At 43.5% G+C, this 21590-nt stretch overlaps 2 protein-coding genes across 2 annotated transcripts; both read right to left on the reverse strand.

The window, feature by feature from the left end:
* Window positions 1–17053: 17053 nt before the first annotated feature.
* Window positions 17054–17923, reverse strand: Femcoat (femcoat). Its single transcript, XM_064682857.1, has 2 exons — window positions 17739–17923; window positions 17054–17680 (listed from the first exon to the last, which is right to left on the reverse strand). The coding sequence occupies exons 1-2, from the start codon at window positions 17788–17790 to the stop codon at window positions 17151–17153; spliced, it is 582 nt and encodes a 193-aa protein (XP_064538927.1). The 5' UTR covers window positions 17791–17923; the 3' UTR covers window positions 17054–17150.
* A 1835-nt stretch (window positions 17924–19758) lies between these two features.
* Muc4B (Mucin 4B) lies at window positions 19759–21583 on the reverse strand. Its single transcript, XM_064682853.1, has 2 exons — window positions 21314–21583; window positions 19759–21193 (listed from the first exon to the last, which is right to left on the reverse strand). The coding sequence occupies exons 1-2, from the start codon at window positions 21411–21413 to the stop codon at window positions 19875–19877; spliced, it is 1419 nt and encodes a 472-aa protein (XP_064538923.1). The 5' UTR covers window positions 21414–21583; the 3' UTR covers window positions 19759–19874.
* Between the last annotated feature and the right edge of the window lie 7 nt (window positions 21584–21590).

The following is a 21590-nucleotide window of genomic DNA, read 5'->3' on the forward strand; positions in this document are numbered from 1 at the left end:
CCGGGTTTTCTTCACGCTGCTCTCTATGCTTAATTTCTTATTTATTTTTTGCTACTGGCACATATTTGACATTTATTATATTTTTAGCGCCAGTTCTAATTGCGTACCTCTCGAATATTCGTTTATCCATGCCCTAAAGTCGTCTGCGGTCTGTTTCCGTGGCCCACTCAGCCAAGCCCAAAAAGTGTTGCATACTTTGCAGCGGCGCCTCTTGCGACATAGAAGGCATAAACATTTTGCAGCTGCTGTTAAATGAATTTATTAAATTTATTTAAATGTGAGTCATGTTTATTCTAAAATCTTCGTAAGCTAAAGGGTGCACGCAGATATTATACTATATATATTTTGTAAATCTTAGCAATTTTTGACCTTTCGCAGCGTACAACGCAGATCTCGGGATCTATGTGAGTTAACACTACAAAATTTGGCATGCAGCTGCCTGATGAACATATGAAATGGCATTTGATGCGAGCAAAAACTAAGGTTTCTGCCTATTGAGCTATATAGCAATCCGATGTTGATCAGACTCATAGTATATAAAATGAAGAAATGCACAGAGAAACAAAAGTTCATCGCAGACTTGAAATGTATTTGGGGGATCATCTAGTCCGACTGTAGTTAAATACAAAGTTGATTGCACTATCTAAAATTGCGAGCAAACTAAATGGCAAACATGTCGCTGCGAATGATGATTGCCGCTTAACTTGCCAACCCCCCCAACTGCCCCCAGTAGCTCTGGCCAACCAGCCCAGCCCCGCCCCAGCTCCATTTTAATGGCCGCCTGGACATGGGCGGCTGATTGAGTTAGCCAAAAATCGAAGCCGCACCAAACATGAACTCAGCATTGGTTGTGGGCCCGATGGCGGGGTTGGGGCACTAACAACATTTTTCGAATTTGTGGCACCAAATTGGTTGGTCGGTGGCGATGCGCAGTGGTGCGCGGTGGTGCGTTTTGTTGCCTTTGCGAATAGTGTGCATTATTTATTTAGCAAGTTTGCCCTCAATTTGATGGCCACATGTTGCTGTTGCATTTTATGTCTGCTGCCCCGCACCGCCGACTGTTAAAATGGCAGGTTGTCTTTGTCTAGGATATGCTTTTATAGTTGATTAAGGCATATCAAATGTCAAATGTCACTGAAGACGACGGCCCTGCCAGTTGTAAAAACTAAATAAAAAAAAAAAAAACGCGGCTGGGTTGTTTGGTTTTATGCTGCGGTTGAGTGCGGCGACACACACACACACACACACAAACAAACAGGTGAGAGCTTGCAACAACCACCAAATCAGCTCGGAACCACCTCACCCACAGCTGGTCATAAAAAAAAGAAGAAAGAAACATAAGGATAAAAACAAGAAATTCAGTTTTATGTGGCACACATTGAGCAGTATTCTCTGTCTCGCTCTCAGTCGCTGCGACTGTCTCCGTCTCCGTCTCCGTCTCTTCGTCCGTCCGTCTGTCTGTCTCTCGCGGGGAGTCAACTCAATTGGCAATGACGCGCCGCGTGATGGTTGCGAGTGCTGCTCGCTTTACAGGAAACGGAAATTGAAGCATAAAATTGCCAAGTTGCAGCCACACCAAAGCCAAAGCGAAACAGTTACAAAAACAAGCGAAGAACTGTGTCCCCAGTCGGGCTTGTCGCACTCCCGAATACCCTGTAGCTGGCTTTAACATGCACACAAGCACATATTCTGCTCTGTGGTTCGGTTAAGATTAAGTCTGGGCTCCTTTTTATACTGCTTAAGAATCGGACCATGTCGATGATTTGCCTGCCTTCTTTAAGCTGTTAAGCCCAATTGCACAGAACTGTGCATACCCCTTTCACACATTCGCAATGGGCACAGGGTATATGAACCAGAAGAACACGCGAGCGGCGGAAATAAGTTTGTTTAACGTTGAAATTGTGTACATTATCTTTGGATTCGCTAACATTATCCGCATATCAAATGCTCGAACAACTGCAGCTACAACTGTCAATTATAAACGAAGCGAAAGAATGCCACGGTAGGGGTATTCTATTTTGCAAATAAAAATAATACAGTTATGTGGTTTGCTGAGTAGCTATTGAATATATAAAAGAGAGTTTTAATGATTCAGCTTACAATTCATTCGTTATATCTTTCTCAGAATTTGCCTAATTCACTCCAAAGAAGTGGAAATTGAGTGAAAAACGAAAACTTAAGGTATTTAGCCTGAAATGATATGTGAGTTGAATTATAATTATTTAGTTTACAGTTTATTCGTTATGTGTTTTTATAGTACTTGCCGAATCCACGTTTACGAGTGGAAACTGAGTGAAAAACGGATACTTAAAACATAAAGAAACAACACTTTCTTTGTTTTAGCCTGAACATGACATGTGAGTTGAGTTATATCTATAAACACAAAAAATTGAAAACTGTTGCTGGAATTGAACCGGCGATTTGCCAACATATTAGTATCACAAAAACAAAACTGTTTGAGTTTAAATGTTTCCACATTAGAATTCATGAAAGACGTGTGTTAACAGCATTTGCCCAATCCACGAGCACGGGTGAAAACTGGGTGAAAAAAACAGATATTTGAGATATGAAGAAAAACACACGACTCAGGCAATATCCGTTTAATGTCAGCTAGCATATCCAATCTCAACGTGGTCCTCAGTCTTACGAATCAGGCGTTAGCCACATTGCAGGCTGGTGACTGCTGACACGGACATGGTTAGTGACAAGCTGGATGGGCGTCGGGTTGCCCGACAGTCCGGGTTGTCGGCTCGTTCGGTTCGTTCGGTTCGGTTGCCGCAAGTAAATCATTCGCTTCATTTGCATTTATCAACTGGCGGCCCGTCAAGAGGCACAGACTGATGCTGCAGCTGACAACGAGAGAATGGGTGCGTGCGAAATTGGAAGGTTGGTGTCGGAGGCAGTTGCTTGGTGCGGTGTTCAATGTGCTCCAGCCTGGTGGTGACTTTTACAAACGATAATTAATGAAATCTGACAGTGTGTACACGCAACAAACGTACCAGCCATCCAGTGTGTCCATAGACAAAGTCATAGCCTAATGGACAGTGGTGTTTGAGTGTGTGTGTGTGTGTGTGTTTGAGTGTGTGTCTGGGGGCGTGGCAGCGCTTGGCCTTGGGGGGCCTCTGTGTATGTGTGTGTGTGTGTGTGTGTGTGTGTATGTGTGTATCGATGAGTGGCCGCTATGGCGGTGAATTCTCTTAATGAGAAATCGTTTTAATCGAGTTTTCATGTTTATGGCTGCTCTTACGCTTGAGCAGCGGCTGCTGTTGCACTTTTTCTCCTCCTTCCCCCGCCAGCGCACTTTCTCGCTAGACTCCTGCATAGCCTTTGCTTATGCGGCGTCCCTTACAGCGTTTCATATGCGCAATTACTTTGAAAGCAACTGCGGGCCCAAACTTTGGAGCTGCCTCAATAGACAAGCTTAAGGTGGGGCTGCGGGGACTGATAGCTGGCCGGTGGGGAGGAGGGTGATTGTGTGGTGATGTGTGGGCTGTTTCAACCACATATTGTCATGTACAATGGCATCATTTGTGGGCTGGGGGGTGCCGCAAACACTTTTGGGGGCAAGGACAACATCAAATGTAACCGCATGCTGCCCGCCGCCTGATGAGGGTCAATTGCCCATAAGTATGTGTGTGTGCGTGTGTGTGTGTGTGAGTGGGAGTGTGTGGGTGTGCTGTTATTTGGAGACACATGTGGCGCCGTCAGCCCGGCAACTTTTTGCCTGACAAACAACAACAGGAACAACAGCAAAGGCAGCAAAGGGAGCTGCTGCGTAGCGTCTGGGCTGCTGTTGCTGCAACTGCGGCAACTGCTTCCAACTGGCGGCAGCTGCCGCATAATTATTTGTTGATTATGTAAATTTCAGGCGCAGCGAGGAAAACTCTATTAATAGTTGCCGCCGCTGCGCGGCCATACCAATTTGACATACTATATACATATATTAAAGGATATAAGGTCTTTGGGGCGGCAGTCAGAGACAGACTTTTGGCCTGGCAACGATATGGGCGCCACAGTGTGTTCTTTGGGGCGGTGGGTGTGGCAGGTTGCTTTGCTGTTTGTGCAACAAAGCAAATTGCTGTAATCCATTTTGCTGGCGCATCAGCTGCTGCTGCTGCTGCTTGTTGCCACCGCTTGTTGCAAGCTGCTGGCGCTGTTTGTTATCAAATGAAATGGATTTTTATTAGATTTCGCCTGGAAAAGGCAAGATTTAAATTTATTTCACGTTCTGTTCGCCTCTTTGTTTGCACATTTATTTTTTAAGCTGCACTTTTTATTTTGTTTTTTTTTTTACGTTATATTTTCGTTTATTTTTAGATTTTTTTGGTTTTTATTTTTTCCATTTTGTATCTTCTGCGCTTTCGACCGCTTTGTATTCAAGATTAATGAGTGCGAAATGTAAAATCCGGTAAAAAAAAAACACAGCTAAAGGAAGAAGAGTTGAGTAACGGGCCCCCACAAACTCACACACACAAACACATCCCTGACAAACACCCACCCGCACACCCCTCGCGGGGTTTAAACGGTGTACGCTTTTCCCCATAGACAATGGGGGCTAAACTTTTATTTACAGCTATAAATAAGTGCATAAGTAAAGAAAGTATAAGCATAAAATACCGTTAAAGTATAATAAACTTGCGGAAAATGTCGAAGATGGAAGCCGGATATATCAACGTTTAAAATGGGAACTTTATGGAAACGTCTTAAAGGTGTTCAGGAACTACCTTCATATTGTGGCATATTACGATTTTAAGAAAAATTGCACTTGCAGATGAAATATATTCCAATTGCAGACTAGGAATGATATAATTAATGGGGTCGGAGATGCTTCGTTCTGCCTGTTACATACATTTGCACAAAAACTTGACAAACCTTTTGCACATTTTCAATGGGTATACAAATTATAAGTTGAGAGGTTCTAGCTATATCTATCAATATGACAACAATATGTATAATAATACTTTTCCCAAAAAGAAACTTACATTTTATAGCTCGTTCCTTGAAAGTCACCTTAACATGTGCTTAGTATTAAAAGAGAGCTAGTTCCAATAAGGCAAAGAAATCAGTACCAATTTGGTGAAGTGAAGTTATTTTAGGAGTGGCGAAGCGAAGAATAAATACCCTTCAAGATACGTGACAATAATGAGAATATAATGTTTCCAATAAAAAGAAAGCCCATCTCCAACTAATTGTTCCAAAAGGTGCTATATAATAAGTAGCTCACAGGTAAATACAGCTTGTCATCATATTGGGCCAACGTAACTGCTAGGCTTAATCAAGAAAACTTGAAAAACAAATGAGTTTTATCTATGAGTTCCGTTTTCTGCTAATATATCTTATGTTCCTACACAGTAAAGTAGTTAAGTAGTAAAGTTAAGTTAGTTAAGGAGAAGGAGGAGGAGAAGATGGACTTCATCAGCAATACTCAGTACAATATTCGTCACTCAAGCTCTAAGATTTTTTATTTTGGCATTGATAGGTATATGATTTATTTATTTCTCAATCATTGAATTGCAGTGGAGAAATGTAAAGAAAGAAAAAACAGCAGCAGAGTCGACCGATGTTTGGGGAGCATTTTAAGCCTATTAGGCAATTAGTGCGCCCCGAGCACAGCAGCGGCATCTGGCGGCGGCAATTACAACATGTCAAGCAAGATGCTTACCTCTGGCATCGAGCACATGTCAACAGATCTGTAACTTGTCGACGTGGCCAACAGCCAGGTGCCCTGTCAAAGCAATAAAATGTGCAACTAATGCGATTACAAGCTCAAATGCGCCCCCTTCGTATCCCTGGTCGCACATGTGCGTGAAAAGTTTCTCTCTGCTCACTTTTCGCTTCTTGCTTTTATGCTGACTTTCAAGCTATTAATAGCCAAACTTCTCGTACTCTCCTTAACGCACATGCCAGCGCCCGAAGGCTTATCGTGTTTGGATGTGGGTTGGGCAAGTTTCTCTCTGCTCACTTCTCGCTGCTCTCTGCTCGCCTTTCTGCTCACATTCATGGCTCCGCAAATCGCCTAAATATATTTTAAATTATGACAAATTGATTTGCCACTTTAAGCTCGTGCTTCGAGGGCTGCCATCTCATTATGCAGAGCGTCTGGGTGGCAGCGTGACAATGAGACAATGGCCAACAGTTCCAGTTGCTTCTCGTTTCACTTTCCACTTGGCAGTTTTCACTGCTGCTTGCTGCCTGCTGCTCGGCTCTTAAGTGCATTACAGTGCGGGACGCGTGCTAGTTGAATTTATTGTGGCCCCGACTCTGGAGTTGCCTCCACACTACAGTCCTGGTCTGGTCTACCCTGGTCTGGCATGGACTAGGAGGGAGGGGGGCTGCCCAGCAGCAATTTGCAGTTTTACGCTTACTTAAATTGTGTCTAAAATGACAAGGGCCAAAAACGGGGCGCATGCATTGGGGGTAGTTGTTGTTTTTGCCAAGTCCCCAACCTCAAACATCTCCCACCCTCCACTCGCCATCCCCCACTGGCTATTCCTGTTAAAGGGTTAGCCGTCATGTCGGCTGCCCCCGCGCACGCCTTGGCGTAAAAATTTTATTGTTATGTCTTTTCTTCCTTCAGATGTGGTCGGAGTTAAGGTTTATGCTGTTTGTTGTCTGCCGCATCGATATTAATATTGGGCATACAAATTGAAAATTATGACGCAGCGTTTGCCGGGAAATTCATTTATGTTTTATGGTCAACACTGGATTAGAAATGTAATACACAAGAGGGTTAAACGCACTCCAGGGGTTAATAGCAGAGTGAAGGCGCGAAGCGTTTGCAAAAACAAGCGGCATTACAAGAGAAGCGAGAAGCGATTTGAACCAAAATGTGAGAAAGGATAAGCTTAAGCCGCAAACGAAAGCAGGTAGAGTCATAAAGGAAAACAAAGCCAGCATAGGGGAAGCTTTTAATTGAAAGAACCGTTTAGAGCGAAGAGAGAAGCAATTTGGAGAAGCAGAGCATAAAACTCAGCTGAGAAGCGAAGCGCGCTGCGAAGCAGAGAAGTCAAGTCAAAAACAAAAGACGGTCGCAATAAAAACGAAACTTAATTATCAATAAGTGCATAAAGTGCATAAAGTTAAATGTGAAGCGAGAAGTGAAGTACGAAAGAAAAGCGCAGTGTAATGGAATTGAGTGTGAGATAAATAAGAGGGAGAAGCGCTTTAAATTTGATGAGAGTAAAAAGGAAACAAACTGAAAGAAGCAGAACCAGAAGCGAAGCGTGAATTGAAGTGAGAAGCGGTCTGAAGTCCGTTTTCTTATTTGCATCAATTTGTTAATACACAGCGTTAAGCAAGATTCGCTTCTCGCTTCAATTTTTGGTTTAAAATTATATTAGATATTATAGCACAACTTATCTTCTGATATACTATCGCTTCTCTGTGCTATTTGGTTACTTAAAGATGTTTATTTTTGGTACGAAGCAAATTTGCTTCTCGCTAAGTTTCTCTCTGGCAGGTTAGCCTCACTTATTGTTTGGCACTAAAAAAATACTTTAAGCTCTTTAAGCAGATTCTCTTGTGATTATTTCTTAAAGCAAGGATATGCTTCTCTCTATTGATTATCTGCCGGCGCAGACAAAGTGAAATTTGCATTTTAAAATCATTTTTGGAAAATTAAAGGAGGACATTAAAATTGTGGGGAAAACAAGGAAAATGCCGCTGCTATCTGCCAGCCGCATCTTTGCAAACTAAATGAATGTTGATGCGTGTATCCGCATTCGCAATGCCCCTTTCCCCATGAATAGAATGCGAAATGCAAACCCACAACTCCGAAAACCCCAAAGCCACCTCCCCACTCCACACTCCCCATCACACACGCACACACACCCACACACACTATGCACACCCCACATGTGCATGTGCCACCCTCTGACTTGGGTTTTTTGTGTTATTCGAGCTCAAGTCTGCGGCCTGTTACGTAATGTGATAAGAATGTGAGGGCAAACCCAAACCCAAGACAACCCTCAATCCTTAGTACCCACACATCCCCTCCGCAACACCCCTGCCTCGTCGACAAAGGCCCGTCCATGCGTAGTTCCTGGCTCCTCTGCTTGGGTCCACTCTCTGTTTTTACATTCAGCATTTGCATAATATTATTTTCTACTTGTTTTTATTTGCCTTTTGAGCAAATATTGTCAATTCCAATTGAATTTTGACATTAGTTGAGAAGCTGCTGTCACTGCAACCACACCCCTCACGCCCCTTGCCGACCCCTCTTCCTGCCACTACTTCTCCTGGATGCTCCATGCTTTTAGGTTCTTTGGCGATTTGTCATGCTGGCTACAAAAAGAAAATAATGAAAACCTGACAAATTGCCGAGATTTGCTCGGCTGGTAGTCGAGACTGGACAGCGTGACAGCGGTCAGGGGGAGCTAAAGGAGGACTTACTACCGCCGCACTATCACTTTTTGGCTTTATGACTTTATGGCTTACCTGGCCAGTGAGCCGTGCGGATTGGGCATTATGCCCAAGGCAGGGCGGTGGGGGCTAGTTGCAGGGGCTCTCCAATGCCTGCTAATTGCAAGCGGCCCATAACAATGGAAAGTTGCTGTCATTGTCCAACAACAACAGCAACAGTAACAACAACAATAACTGGAATAAAACAGCATTTGCGACTGTGCAATACTCTTTTTACACAGTCCAAGCTGTGACTATTGAGGGCCCGCTTTCCTGATGTGCCCTTAAAACTGCAACTCTAAAACTGTAAGCACGCAGCTAAAACACATTTCACATTTGATTGGAGTCGCCTTCGCTTTCACTGCCTCGCTAAAATCTAGGCAGGCATAACCAATATACCCTTCTAGCTGCCCCCGTTGGAAAACACGGAACAAAGAACATTCAGCGCAACAACGAAAATTGTGTAATACAGAAAATTGAAGCAACGCCAAAGGAATTTTCTGTTGACATTTTTTAATTTTACACTTGACTGACTGACGCGAACCGGACTCGCAGTCCAAAAGACCCCAGCACAAACAAACCACCCGCCCGCTCGCCCGCCCACGCCAATAACATCCCCCATTGGACTTTGTGTGCCGCATTCTGTCTGTCAGGAATTACATCAGGTAATACCTCCGCGTCCGTATGTGTGTGTGTGTGTGTGTCCATTCGCATAAATAAACTTGATTCCACCATATCAAAATCCGATTTCCGTTTCCCGCGTCGCCCAATATCAAAAGATGTTTGGTCGAGTTGCTCTTCACCAAACCAGGCACTGCGCCAGGTGCAATCGATTGCAACTAATCTTCGGTGCACCGAGAGAAAATATGCCCCAATCCCCATCAACATGAACTCCGACTGACTGTGCCCGCGCAAGGCTAACATTTTTTTAAACTTTGTTTTTAATTTGTTGAACGTAATTAAGTTAATCGACTTTCAAACAAAACCAATCACAATAAAGGCTCGTCCAAATTTTCCCAAAGCTGTATTAAAGAGTTTTCAGTTAAGTTTTCGTAGCGGCGAATCACAAATGAGTGTCACAAATAAGTTTTGTCCATGAATAATTCTATTCGATCTTGTAGCCAAATCATCTTTACAATTGCCAAAGGGATTCCCATGATAAGACTACAATACACAATTCCTCAGTACGACTCTTGTTTCGGAGTAGTAGGAAGCACATTAGGTAAATTCTTGCGATATTCTGGGCAAAAAGGGAGATCTTAATATTTTGTGATCTGTGCCGACAACGATAATACACAGAATAAGATACAAATTGTATTTAAGCTACAAACAAATTAGGTAAGTCTTAAGCCTTGATTAGCTGGAGAATTATTCCAATTATTCTTCCAAGTCCCTCCATCTAATTACCCTTTCATTCCGCACAGGGTCCCACACAGATTGCAACAAGTACAAACTAACTCGCATCACTTTGTGAAAATTCTGATGAAGGAAGACGTTTATGAAATTCAATTGTTGCAATTGAGAAGAAAAACTAAAAAATAATATGTATGTACATGTTTTTAGGGCTTGGATATTTTCTCTCCTTGAAAATGGAAATGATTTCGGTTCTAATGAGAAATTGAATCTCAAGAGGTTCAGAAATGTGTTAAATTTCATGTCCTTTTTTACAGTCGTATAATGTTATGTTTGCATTGCGTGGCATATTGATTGATTGACTGACTGACTGACTGATTGATTATCTGTGTTTTCACTTCGGCAATAAACCAGTTTGTTGGCTTTTGTAATCCATTTTTCCAGCTATACGTTGACTTATTCACTGAGTTGTTTGCCCAACAGCAGGATATCTATGCAAATTGACGGACAGGAATATTCCTTTAGCCTTTGATTGAACAACAACAACAACAACAACAACAACAACAAATAATGCAAAGTATTCGGTCCACCAACTCTCGTCCGCAATCATCCATCTCTTGTCTCACGGGCCCCATCTCGCAATACCCTTTCTTTCTTTCAACTATCTGCTGTTGGGCGATTCTATTTACATAGAGTGCGGGCGTGGCACGTGTTCTGTTCTGTTCTGTTCTGTTCGAAACCGAATCGGATTCGGTTGGCCTTAAAGCGTCGCAACCTCTCCAACCTCCCACAATTTACCCACGCCTCTGGTAATTCGCAACGAGCTGCTCTCAGCAGGTTTCAATGCTATGAAGACATTTGCATATTTGCCGTTTATGTTGAAAACAAGATTTCGTTATTAACATTATTTAATTTGTTTACTTTGCTTTGCTTCAATGGCGATAAACCAGGAAAATGGGGGAAAACGGAAGGAAAGCCCGGTCAGAATGGGAAAAGCGAAAGTTGCGGCCAGCGAAGCGTTGCGAGTGCTCAAAATTCTGTTGACCGAAGCGGTTTTTGTGGCTCAATTGATTCAGGGATTTGTTTGCCTTGGCGCATGTTTTTGTTTCTAGTTCTAGCTCTGCTCCTCCTTCTCCTGTTTTGTATGTGAAGGGTTCCGTTGATTGCAGTGGTGAGTGCTGCTCTCGTTTCTGCTTTCAGGAAGACTTTCATCATCATCATCGCCTGCTGTACTTTCAATCTTTAATCCCATCTACGAGCACTTAGCTGAGACCATCCACTTCTGGCCCTGGGATTTGGATGCACTTCCCTTGGGCAAAAGATGGGCCATAAATAATACCAAGTACTTGAACTGGTCTGCAAATTCTGTTCAACTTAATTGTTGCTTGCGGCCGAAGATAGACCAACTCAAGTTCCAGTCAAAGACTTGTTCGTACTCCTTGTTTCGTAACCGCCGTTTAAAGTTTGCACAACTTTGGTGTCCATTGCCTAATCAATCAATTGATCAATTAATCAATCAGTCAATCAGTTAATTAATCAGCAAACGTGTGTCAATGTCATTCGCTAAAACAATTTATCCTATATCAGAAAGTAGGAAATATTTATTTAAGAATTTCATTTTGATTCAAATATTATTGAACCATTTATATTGTTCTTGATTGAACTAATTGATTGATTAAGCGTCTGGGTTGTTGGGACTGCCAAGTTATTTAAATTTCGATTAGATTCTTACATTTACAAGTGGACAGATAAGCAGATGGACATGGAAATCGACTCAGTTCTCTGTCCTGATCAAATATATTTCCACTTGTTTGGGTTCGAGAAGCCATCTTCTTCCTGTTAGTCACATGAGAATATGCATGAGAACAGTGCCTCATTATATGACAATTTTTTTATTTTAGGCCCCAATCTATTTGTAAGTATACTATATATTTATGAATATTTAATTTTGCTTTTAGTTCTGGAAGACTAACAAGCGTTGCATACTTTTTGAAGGGGATATAAAATAGGAAAGAACTCATACAAAGCATCGACTTACACTATACTACATCCATATAAAGATTTCAAGTCTAAGGTTTCGAACCCGGATTCTCTAGTGCTCTAGTCGGGAGCCTCGCTTAGGGGCTATCCTGAACCTTCCTTTGACTTGGCCTTGCACAGTTAATTTTTATTGACTCTAGCTCTTAAACCTAACGAGATTTGCTCAAAAACAGAATTTCGATATTTATGCCTTTAGCCTTAATGGGTTCTGAGATCGATGCTTTTATACATACGGACAGTCAGACGGACGGACGGACGGATAGAGGAACGGACGGACAGAAGGACAGACTGACAGACAGACGGGCATGACTACATGACTCAGCTTCTCGCCTTGACCAAGAATATAAATACTTTATGGGGTCGGATATGCCACCTTCTTTTTCACCCAGGTTCAGGGTATAAGAATACTCTCCCAGAGCTTTATTTGCAGTAACTAATTGCTTAAAGTATCTGCTTAACTTATCTAATTGCGGTTCGAATTTTGTGATTAATCTATTTGATTGCTTCGATCATTTCACTGCGCTTTCAGCTTCTTTTTTTCATGTCGCAAAACCATCTATTGTAAACGAAATATATTGTTTCTCTCGATGTTAATCCTATCGATAGCAAAACATATCGCAATGACTTTAAGTGAAATTACAAAATCGATATAGCAAAGTAAACATAGGAATGCGACTTTAGTTCGTTTTGGAGATTTTGCATGAACTATTTCGAACCTCCCCTCTCCAACAGCCCGCCACCCTTTTGAAGACCCTTTGACATCGGCACGTTCCTGCTTTGATTCCTCCCACTGATTATCGCCAATCGACAGACACAACCCTTGGCCACTTTGTCTAACTCTTCCACATCTTGTGCATTTTCTGCTTCTTCTTAAACTGTCTGCTTTGTGGTGGGCAGCGAGGGGGCTGGATTGGGGCGTGGAGGGGTTGTGCGTCTGTGTGCTGTCTCGCCGCCTGTCGATTCGCATTTCCATTGAGCTGGGTTGCCTTCGCCTATGTCCAACTTTCGTTTGGGGCTTTTCATTTCGTTTGCTGCGGAAGTCGCTAAATGCTGCTTCCGTTTCTTGTGTGTGTCCGTGTGCGTGTGTGTGTACGTGTGCGTGTGTGTGTGTGTGTGTGTGTGTGTGTGTGTGTACGTGTGAGTGTGTGAGTGTGTGTCAGGCAGGGTGTCCAACTTTCACCTGGACGAGTGTGATTTATGCGTTGGCTGATTTGATTCGAATTGATTTTGCTGCTCATGAGTTGGAAAAATCCCAGTCAGATTTACTGCACAGCTATTGCCCCGCCTCCCATACCGTCCCTCCTTCCCCATCCCCCACCCCGCCTGACCACCACGAAGGCTAATTGCCAACTTTGTCAGCTGAAGAAAATCTTGCATTTTGCTTTTTGTGTAATTTTCAGTTTCAGTTTCAGTTGCTGCTTCTGTTTCCGTTTCGGTTGTGTGTTTTGTTCCTCGGCTTTGGTTTTCGCTTTTCTTTGGGCGCGCAATAAAACTTGAAATTCAAGTTGAGAGCCGCAAATGCTCGTAACAGCCGCAAAGTATGCAATAACAAAAAAACATTGTTTGCCATAAAGTTGGGCACAAAGTACACGCGCCTGGCAGCCCTCGCAAAACCCTTGCCCAGCAACTGCCCAACAATCTTGACCAGACAAAGTTTTTTTCTTCTTTTAGTTTGCATGCCCTGTAGCGCAAACAAAACGTATGGGGCATGCAAAATTTGTTGCAAGTTTTTGTGAGTGATTGAAGCATAAATAGATTCCTTAACAGAAAACTAACTAGATGACTCCATATGATGTCAAAGACTATAGGTTCTTGGGCCAGGAAATTTGGTACCTAGATGTTTCTATACCCAAAGTATATATATTTTTTAAATAAAGCTTTGATATCTCTCATTGCATGTCAGCAGTATATTTAAACAATTATTGTCTTAGATGGAATATAAATTCTTATTTCAATATTTGAATAGTTGTAGATAACCCCAATTGTAAATTAGTCAAAATTATTCTGGAAGTGATGAAACATTAAAAGCTTCAATTGGTAGCCCACATGTAAGAAGAAGAGCAAGTCGTTTTAGTCAAATCTATTATTTTGTCGATCTAACCGTAGTTGGCAATGTGTCATTTGATAAAATTACAGCTGAGTTATATTATCAGAAATTTCTTTTGGATGCCCTCTATCATACCATATCTTACTCCTCTCACTGGAGTAAAATCCCACCTTCCTTTATATAATATCTATATATAAACAAGCCAACGCATAATGTAGCTAAAACTTAAGTCAAAGTTTGTCGAAAATTGATAAGAAAATATGGAACAGATATTTCAGAAGATTGACATGCTTGCAGGGTATCTGCCAGTCGCACACTCTACTCACAAGCATTTGCATTTGTTTCTTTGCTCTGCTTAGCCTCAAACCCAGCCACAAGCTCATGTTTGGCCGCGTAGCTCTGGCAACGACTTCAACGTCGACGACAGTTTTAGGTGCGTTGCAAAAACTTGTAGCATACGCTGCGGCGCAGCAAGCCCCCCCCCCCCCCCCATCCCCTTTTATGCCATGGCTCCAATCAAAAGGGGAGACAAGGGCTCAGGAAGTTTATGGATGAAAAAAACGTAAGTCTCAGACGAAAGTAAAAACACCGTTTCGACAGGCCACAGTCAAAACTTTTTTGATTATCTTAATTGCGATTACGGGACACCGACCTTACCCGCCCCAACCCCAAGCGCCACCCACCCATGCGCCACATGCGTGGGTAACCCCAAGCAGCAGTCGGACGGACGGACAGACAGAAAGACACTCGGCGAGTTGGATAAATAGATAGAGTAGCTGGGATTGATAGCATAGATGGAGCCGCAGCTCTTGGCTACGCTGGCTTGGAAACCCCAAAACGCAGAAGTACTGAAATTAGGCAGACAACTCTAGACGCTGTTACCTCCCGCCCCACCCCGCACTGCGCAAGTCGAAATTAACAAGATTGACCCGCGTCCCCCCTATGAACGGAGGCGAAAAAAAAACTACGGCCAAGCAATGAAAGAAATTGGGCTATCGAAAAGCTGCACAAGAGTTTGAGCAACTTCTGTGGTGGGGCAAGTGCCCTTCTCAGACAACCAATACCCTGTAAAAAAATGGTACAGAGGAGGGGACAAATTTGATTGAGCCGATGGCTTATTGCAATATGCTGTAATTATATAAGAATTTCCTGTAAATAAAATTTGCTGAAATCAAGGAAAGACAGAATCTTTATATCGAACACGTATAAATAGGATTTCATATAAGTAGCCTGCAAATGTGTGAATTAAAGATTTTACGTATTAAAAGTCCCACTTCCCGCTTTTATAGGATAACCGTGAGTCGAGCAGCTGTGGCCAGTTCATATAAGTATTTTTCGACTCATAGACTGTGTCTGTTGTGCATTTGGTTGTCGGCTTCCGCTGTCCGGTGTCTGGGGGCTTCAAAGTTTGCCCAAAGTTTCGTGCGGCAGTTGTCTTGGAATGACGAACTAGCCCTCCCCTCGCACCCCTCCCTCGCACAGCTCACAAGATGCCACCCCAGAAGACAACACAATTGGAAAATAATCATAGTTTGGCGAAAAATTCTGATTGTGTTGGGGACTGCAAACAGCCGCTTGGGGCGAATCGAGAAACTGCGGCGCTTTTGGACCATTGCAGCTGATCTAGTTACAATGAGAGAAAATAAGCTAATAGAAGTGCGTGCCTCGAGGCCGCAGCACCCTCCGCTGGCCGTGCAACTGTTCTTTAATTGTGGGCCATAAAAACACATAATGGACCTTATTGATTTTCCAGCTGAGCCATTAAATTGGGCACGCTTATTGCACAGACTGAGCTATAAAATATTCCTCTTTATAGATTGCAGAGATTTAAGTATACTTTTATATCTTGCATTAAATTAATATTATTTCTTAAGTTATATGTTGGCAGAACGGGACGTGAGAAACCAATTTCTGCCTAGGCCTCGTTGCCCTTTCCTTCGCACTTACTCTCTCACTCACCCTCCCTCGTTCTCGTGAGAGCGCATTTAGTTTACATTTATTCTTTGTGCTACACATTCTTAAACGTTTTGCTCACGGCGTCGCATTGCTCTGAATAGATTTGAAGAAAAGTCTACTTACATAATGTTTTTAAATGGGAAATAAACTTAACTTTCGTATAATTCCAAGTCTTGGGTCTGATACGGATAGGCTCTCAGCTGCCTGTTGATTACATTTCCAAGTTAAGGGTGAAACCATTCTTCTTACAGATCATTGAAATGAGTCTTAGAAAAAAAGCTTAACAAAAATTTTCAACATTTTGGACATTTAATCTTTACAGGGGCTTGCGACAGAACTTCCTGATGGAGGAAATTTTAGTTGAGACTGCCATGGACGACATTCTCTTATCAAAGGTAAACACCATTATATAACCTAGAGATCGAGTTATTGATACCAAGAATCGGATCCCAATCGGCTTAAAAGAAATCAGTTTCAATAGCCAGAAGTCAAGATTTGAACCGAATTGGTGGCTGAACCATCAACTGAAGCAAACCTTATTTGTTTGTTAGGTTCAATAGGTTGTCTCTTAAAGCAATATATTTTTATATTATCGCAATCAAGGTTCGCCTTATTGTGTACACTTATCGATAACAGAGTAGTCGATGACAGCTTCAGGGCTGCCACCTGACAGTAAAAAGTGCATTCCTGACTCGCTACTCATTCCCCATTTCGTTTTGGCAGCTCATATGATACGAGTATTTTTTTTTGGTTATCTGCCCTTACGACAGGATAAACCACTTTGCGGCACTGCAAGACGGCTTGGTGCCACAGGGCAAGGGAAGGGGCAGGGGCAGGGCCAAGGCTAGAGGCAGGGCAAAGGCCTGGGCCAGGGGCAGGGGTACTTTATGCAAATAATGGGCACAATGTGTCATTGCCGCCGCTGACAACTTTGATGAAGCGACGCACTGACAGAACCGATGCAGATGATTCTCCAGGATTGGGTATGGATGTGGGCTGTGGGTGAGAATGTGGATGTCGCTGTGCTGTGATGGATCAGGCTTGACTGCGGACTACGGACTGTGGATGGAGGGCTGGGCGCCGAGCGCGCTTGCTGACATAAAATGTGTAAAATATTGGCTGTCTACCCAAAGGGAGGAGGGGCAAGGCGAGCTGGTTCAACGAAACCTGGGAATTCAATTTATATGCAAATGCTATGCAGGCGACAAGACAAATATCAAATAGTATGCTCCTCTCCTCTCCACACACACACGTAAGTATTTTCATAAAATTTATTAAAAAATAGAAAGTATATGTAATTATGCAACATGCGAGGCTATCTATGCACAGCCCAGATCCGCCCACTCCACCCGCTCTATGTAAAGTAGCGTACGCCCTCGTCGAAGTCCTCGCGCACATCGTATGCTGTGGGCACATGGCCGTAGCCAGTGTTTGGCTGGCAGTCGCAGGGGAGTTTCTTGCCCTTTTGCTTTTTGGGCAGCTGCACCAGAACCTCCTCCTCTTCCTCCTCTGCCTGGTACTGCTCCTCGGACTCTGGCACATAGCTGGCCCTCGTGGTGTACTCGTGTTGGTTGTAGCATTCGGTGGTTGTCCTCAACTTTAGCTTCTTGCTCTTCTTGCTGCTCTTCTTATGCAGCTTATCCTCCAGTTTCTCCAGTTCCTTTTCTTTTTTCGCTTCGAACAGGTTGAGCTCCTTGAGCTTCTTGTCTTCGAACCACTGCTTGATCTTCTCCCACTCGTTCTCCTTTTTCTCTTCTTTGGCGGCGAACAGATTGAGGAAATCCAGCTTCTTCAGTGCCTCCTTGTGCTCCTTCTCGTCCAATTTCTCCGTCAGCTCCTCCAGCTTGGGCAGCTTCAGCAGCCAGGCGTGTGAGATGTGCAGGGCTGTCAATGAGAGTCAATGAGCACTTCTGGTATAACCAGCACTGAAATATCCACTTACCCATCACGGCGATCAGCAGCAGCGCCAATTGTTGCCTCAATATGCTTGCCATGTTGTTGCTTGTGGTAATTGCCAACGGTTTCTGTGCCTCTGCCGCTGTCCCGCCAGTTGCTTTTAAGCCAAAATGTCGTCTGCTTGACCGGAGAGTCGCGACCAGAGCTGACGGAGCACGTGCTGCTCTCCAGCTGATAAGCACGTGTGCATTTGTTGTCTGTCTTCGCTGACAGCGTCCAATCACACTTGGCTCTTGGCATGTGCGCACTCGGCTTATTGATAAGTTAAGCCCAATGCCCCTCCTGCCCCCCCCAAACCGCACCCGGCTCTCCTTCTACGCTTGCCACACAGTTCAATGCACTGTGGTGCGGCAACCACCCTCCTGTCTGGCTGTCAGCTTTGATTAGTCCTTGAATCAAAATATATTCTTTGTGTCTCTTGCAATAATTTTTGGCGAGAGAAACAATATGAGCGGGCGTGGGATGAGAATTGGTTGCAAGGGGGGAGTGGGCGGTTCTACGGCAATTTTAATTGAATGCGTTGGCAGGCATTGGGTAGGTCGTGGGGGAGGGGAGGGGGGTTGCCAAACTGGACAGCGGCTTCGCTAATTGACTTGGCTGCTGGCCCTTGTCAGCAGGGCTAGAGGAGCGGAGCGCGTAGTGCGGCATAGGAGCAGGCTGGGTTGGGGCAGGGGCAGTGGCAGGGGCAGGGGCAGGGGCAGCTGTTGATGTGTTGAAAGTGGAAGTTAAATTGTATTTATTTAGTGCGCCGGGCGTAGAGGGGGGGGGGGGGGAAGCAAACGTGCGCCAGCTGTTGCCTGCAACTCGAACTTCAAGCAAATATATGCGCCACATGTGGCAGCCTCACGTGTGTGCAGCAGTGTGTGTGCGCGTGTGTGTGTGCGTGTGTGTGTGCGTGTGTGTGATGCTTGGTATATAGTAAATATATAAATATTTGTTGTTGGCTTGTTTTGTATGGCTATTTGAGCTGAGCAAACAATTTGTTAAATTAATTGCACGCCATCCAGTTGTTTGCCAGTGTGTGTGTGTGTGTGTGTGTGCGGGTGTGTGTGCGGGTGTGTGTATGATCTTGTTATTGCCAGCCATGTTGTTTTTACCTAAACAAAACACTGCATATCGAATGTGCACAACAAATAGAACAAATTGAGCATTTTTGCTTGTCAAAAACGAAAATTTTCAAACGAGTTTGGATCGAATGAAATTGACATAACTTCAATATAGAAAAATGGTTTTGAGCTTTGTTTAATTGAGTAGCTAAAAAAGAATTTCCATAATGATGTTTTGGTATTTTCATATATACATATATGTATATAAAAGAAGGAGGCAGAGAGGGAAGCACTGTGAGGTTGTCCTGGTTAAAAGTCTGCGAGGCTTTGCACAAACTTTCTTTTATTATCTGGCAAATAAATTATAGTAGTTGGAAAATTAAGTAAAAGGTAGCTTTCTCAATGTTATTTGAATCTTGCAAGATAGTTCCCACTTTTGCAGGAAAATGCTGTCAAATAATGTACTTGGTTTTATATATATGATCGGAATACGCGAACCAGATGGATTGGCTAACTAAATCCTAATAGCTTATCATATTCCATCGTGATACCTTCGGTGCAGGTCAGAACTGCAACTAAATAATATAGCTTAAGTTGCTTAAGATTATTGTATGAAGCCTTTGGGCCTTCCAATTCCACAATACCGATCAATATCGATTCTGAAGCAAAGTTTTTTGAGCACAACTCTTAGATAAAAATGGTAAAGATACTAAATTGAGTTTGGATGTCATCGTGTGGCATGCACACATCCAGGCAGAAGATTGAAATGAGTACAGAGTATCTGCTAGTCGGGCACACCCGACTCAACCACGCTTACTGGGTGCTTGTAGTTTTTTTTTGGTTGCTGTTGTTCGCAGCTTGTCAATGACTTGTTCATTCGCTGTTCGCAAATTTAACAACTTTTGCTGATAGTGCAAAAGAATTCACAAAAGAGATATGAAAAAATATGTGAATATTTTATTGTTATTTTATGTCAGCTGTATAAAAAAAAATTAAAACAATTATTTATTTATATATATAGCTACGATTCATAATTCTAAATTTATTGGGCTCACTGAGTGCTGCGGCTTGCAAAACTACTGATCAATGCGCTGGTTGTCGATGTTGCCCAATTGCAGGGGCAGCTCTGGCAGCGGCTCGAGCAGATCCACATCCTCCAATAGGCTGGCATCTTCGTCGTCGATATTATTGTCGCCAGGCGTTGTTGTTCGTGGAGTTGTTGTTGTTGTAGTCGTCGTTGTTGTTGTTGTCGTTGTGGTGCGTCTGCGTCTACGACCCTTGCGCCCCTTGCGTCCCTTCCGCCCCAGGCGCTCCTTCTTATTCTTGGCCAGCGTCCCGATTGTGTCCATGGTTGCCAGCTGACCAAAAACTGTGGGATAGGGTGCCATTGGGAAGGGCTCCAAGCTTGTTGTTGCAAACACTTCGGTAGTTGTTGTTGCTGGTGTTATTGCTGTCGTGCTATTAACAACTGTTGCTGCCGTTGTCGTTGTGATTACCGAGCTGCTGCTGCTGTCAACTACTGTGCTTATGAGAGGTGTTGTTGTTGTTGTCGTAGATGGTGATGTCGCTGGTGTTGCTGCTATTGTTGTTGTTGTTGGTAACTGGGTTGTGACATTTGCAGCAACAGTTGTTGTGGGCGTTGATGTTATGCTTGCTGCGGTTGTTGTCGATGTAGCTGTCACTGTTGTTGGCACTGTGGAGCTTGTTGAGGCTGTTGTCGTTGTTGTTGTTGTTGATGTTGACGTTAATGTTACTGCTGCAGTTGAGCTGCTTAAATCTGGTAATGGTGTTGTTGCTGCTAATGTCGTGCTACTTGTTGAGACTGCTGCAGCTGTTGTGGCTGTTGCTGCTGTTGTGCTAGTTGCTGGTGTTGTGCTGCTTGATGTTGTTGCTGCCACCGTTGTTGATGTTGCTGGTGTGCTGCTTGATGTAGTTGTCTCCACCGATGTTGATGTTGCTGGTGTTGTGCTCGATGTTGTTGCAGCCACCGTTGTTGCTGCCACAGTTGTTGATGTTGCTGGTGTGCTGCTTGATGTTGTTGCCGCCACCGTTGTTGATGTTGCTTCTGTTGTCGTTGAGGTTGCTGCTGCCACAGTTGTTGATGTTGCTGGTGTGCTTATTGGTGTTGTTGCCGCCATCGTTGTTGATGTTGCTTCTGTTGTCGTTGATGTTGTCGTTGAAATTGTTGCTGCCACAGTTGTTGATATTGCTTCAGTTGTCGTTGATGTTGCTGTAGCCGTCTCAACAGCAGTAGCAGCAGCAGCAATTATCTCGCTAATATTGATTGTTATCGTTTCATTGAGTCGCGTCTCATTTGCCGACTGCAACGTGTTGTTCGAGCTGACAATTGTTGCTACGAACGTGGAGTTCTGTGCTGCACACATTTGGCAGCAGGCTGAAATGCAATTGACAACAACAACAGCCGACAAAATTGTCAAAAGTTAGTTGGAAAATCAATTAGAAGCCCAAAAGACGCGACCACAAACCACAGCCGGTCACATGGCACACTAATTACCTAATGTTGTTACCACAACGAGCGCAATTAAATGTCGACGTGATGTCAAAATTGGCAGCAACATCGTGCGATTTGCTGTTGTTGTTGCTGCTGTTGTCATCCTAGTCGTTCCTTAATTAGCCTCTGGAAGTTTGCTGATGTTGTCGCCGCTGCCGATGTTGATATTGCTGCTGCTGTTGCTCTATAAATTTGGTTAATTGAACTGATTTGCCAAGTGCTCATCAGATGCATTTTTATATTGATGCGAACACACACGTCGCACGGAAACGTGTGGCCT

This window comes from Drosophila montana, unplaced genomic scaffold (genome assembly GCF_035044405.1).
Source record: "Drosophila montana isolate Dmon_TW-CO22-7 unplaced genomic scaffold, ASM3504440v1 contig_2534_1, whole genome shotgun sequence".
NCBI lineage: Eukaryota > Metazoa > Arthropoda > Insecta > Diptera > Drosophilidae > Drosophila > Drosophila montana.

Coding starts and splice junctions, on each gene's coding strand:
- Muc4B (XM_064682853.1), bottom strand. CDS start 21,413: ATGACAACAGCAGCAACAACAACAGCAAATCGCACGATGTTGCTGCCA. Junction 21,194..21,313: donor CGTTGTGGTAACAACATTAG/GTAATTAGTGTG, acceptor ATTGCATTTCAG/CCTGCTGCCAAATGTGTGCA.
- Femcoat (XM_064682857.1), bottom strand. CDS start 17,790: ATGGCAAGCATATTGAGGCAACAATTGGCGCTGCTGCTGATCGCCGTG. Junction 17,681..17,738: donor GCTGCTGATCGCCGTGATGG/GTAAGTGGATAT, acceptor TCTCATTGACAG/CCCTGCACATCTCACACGCC.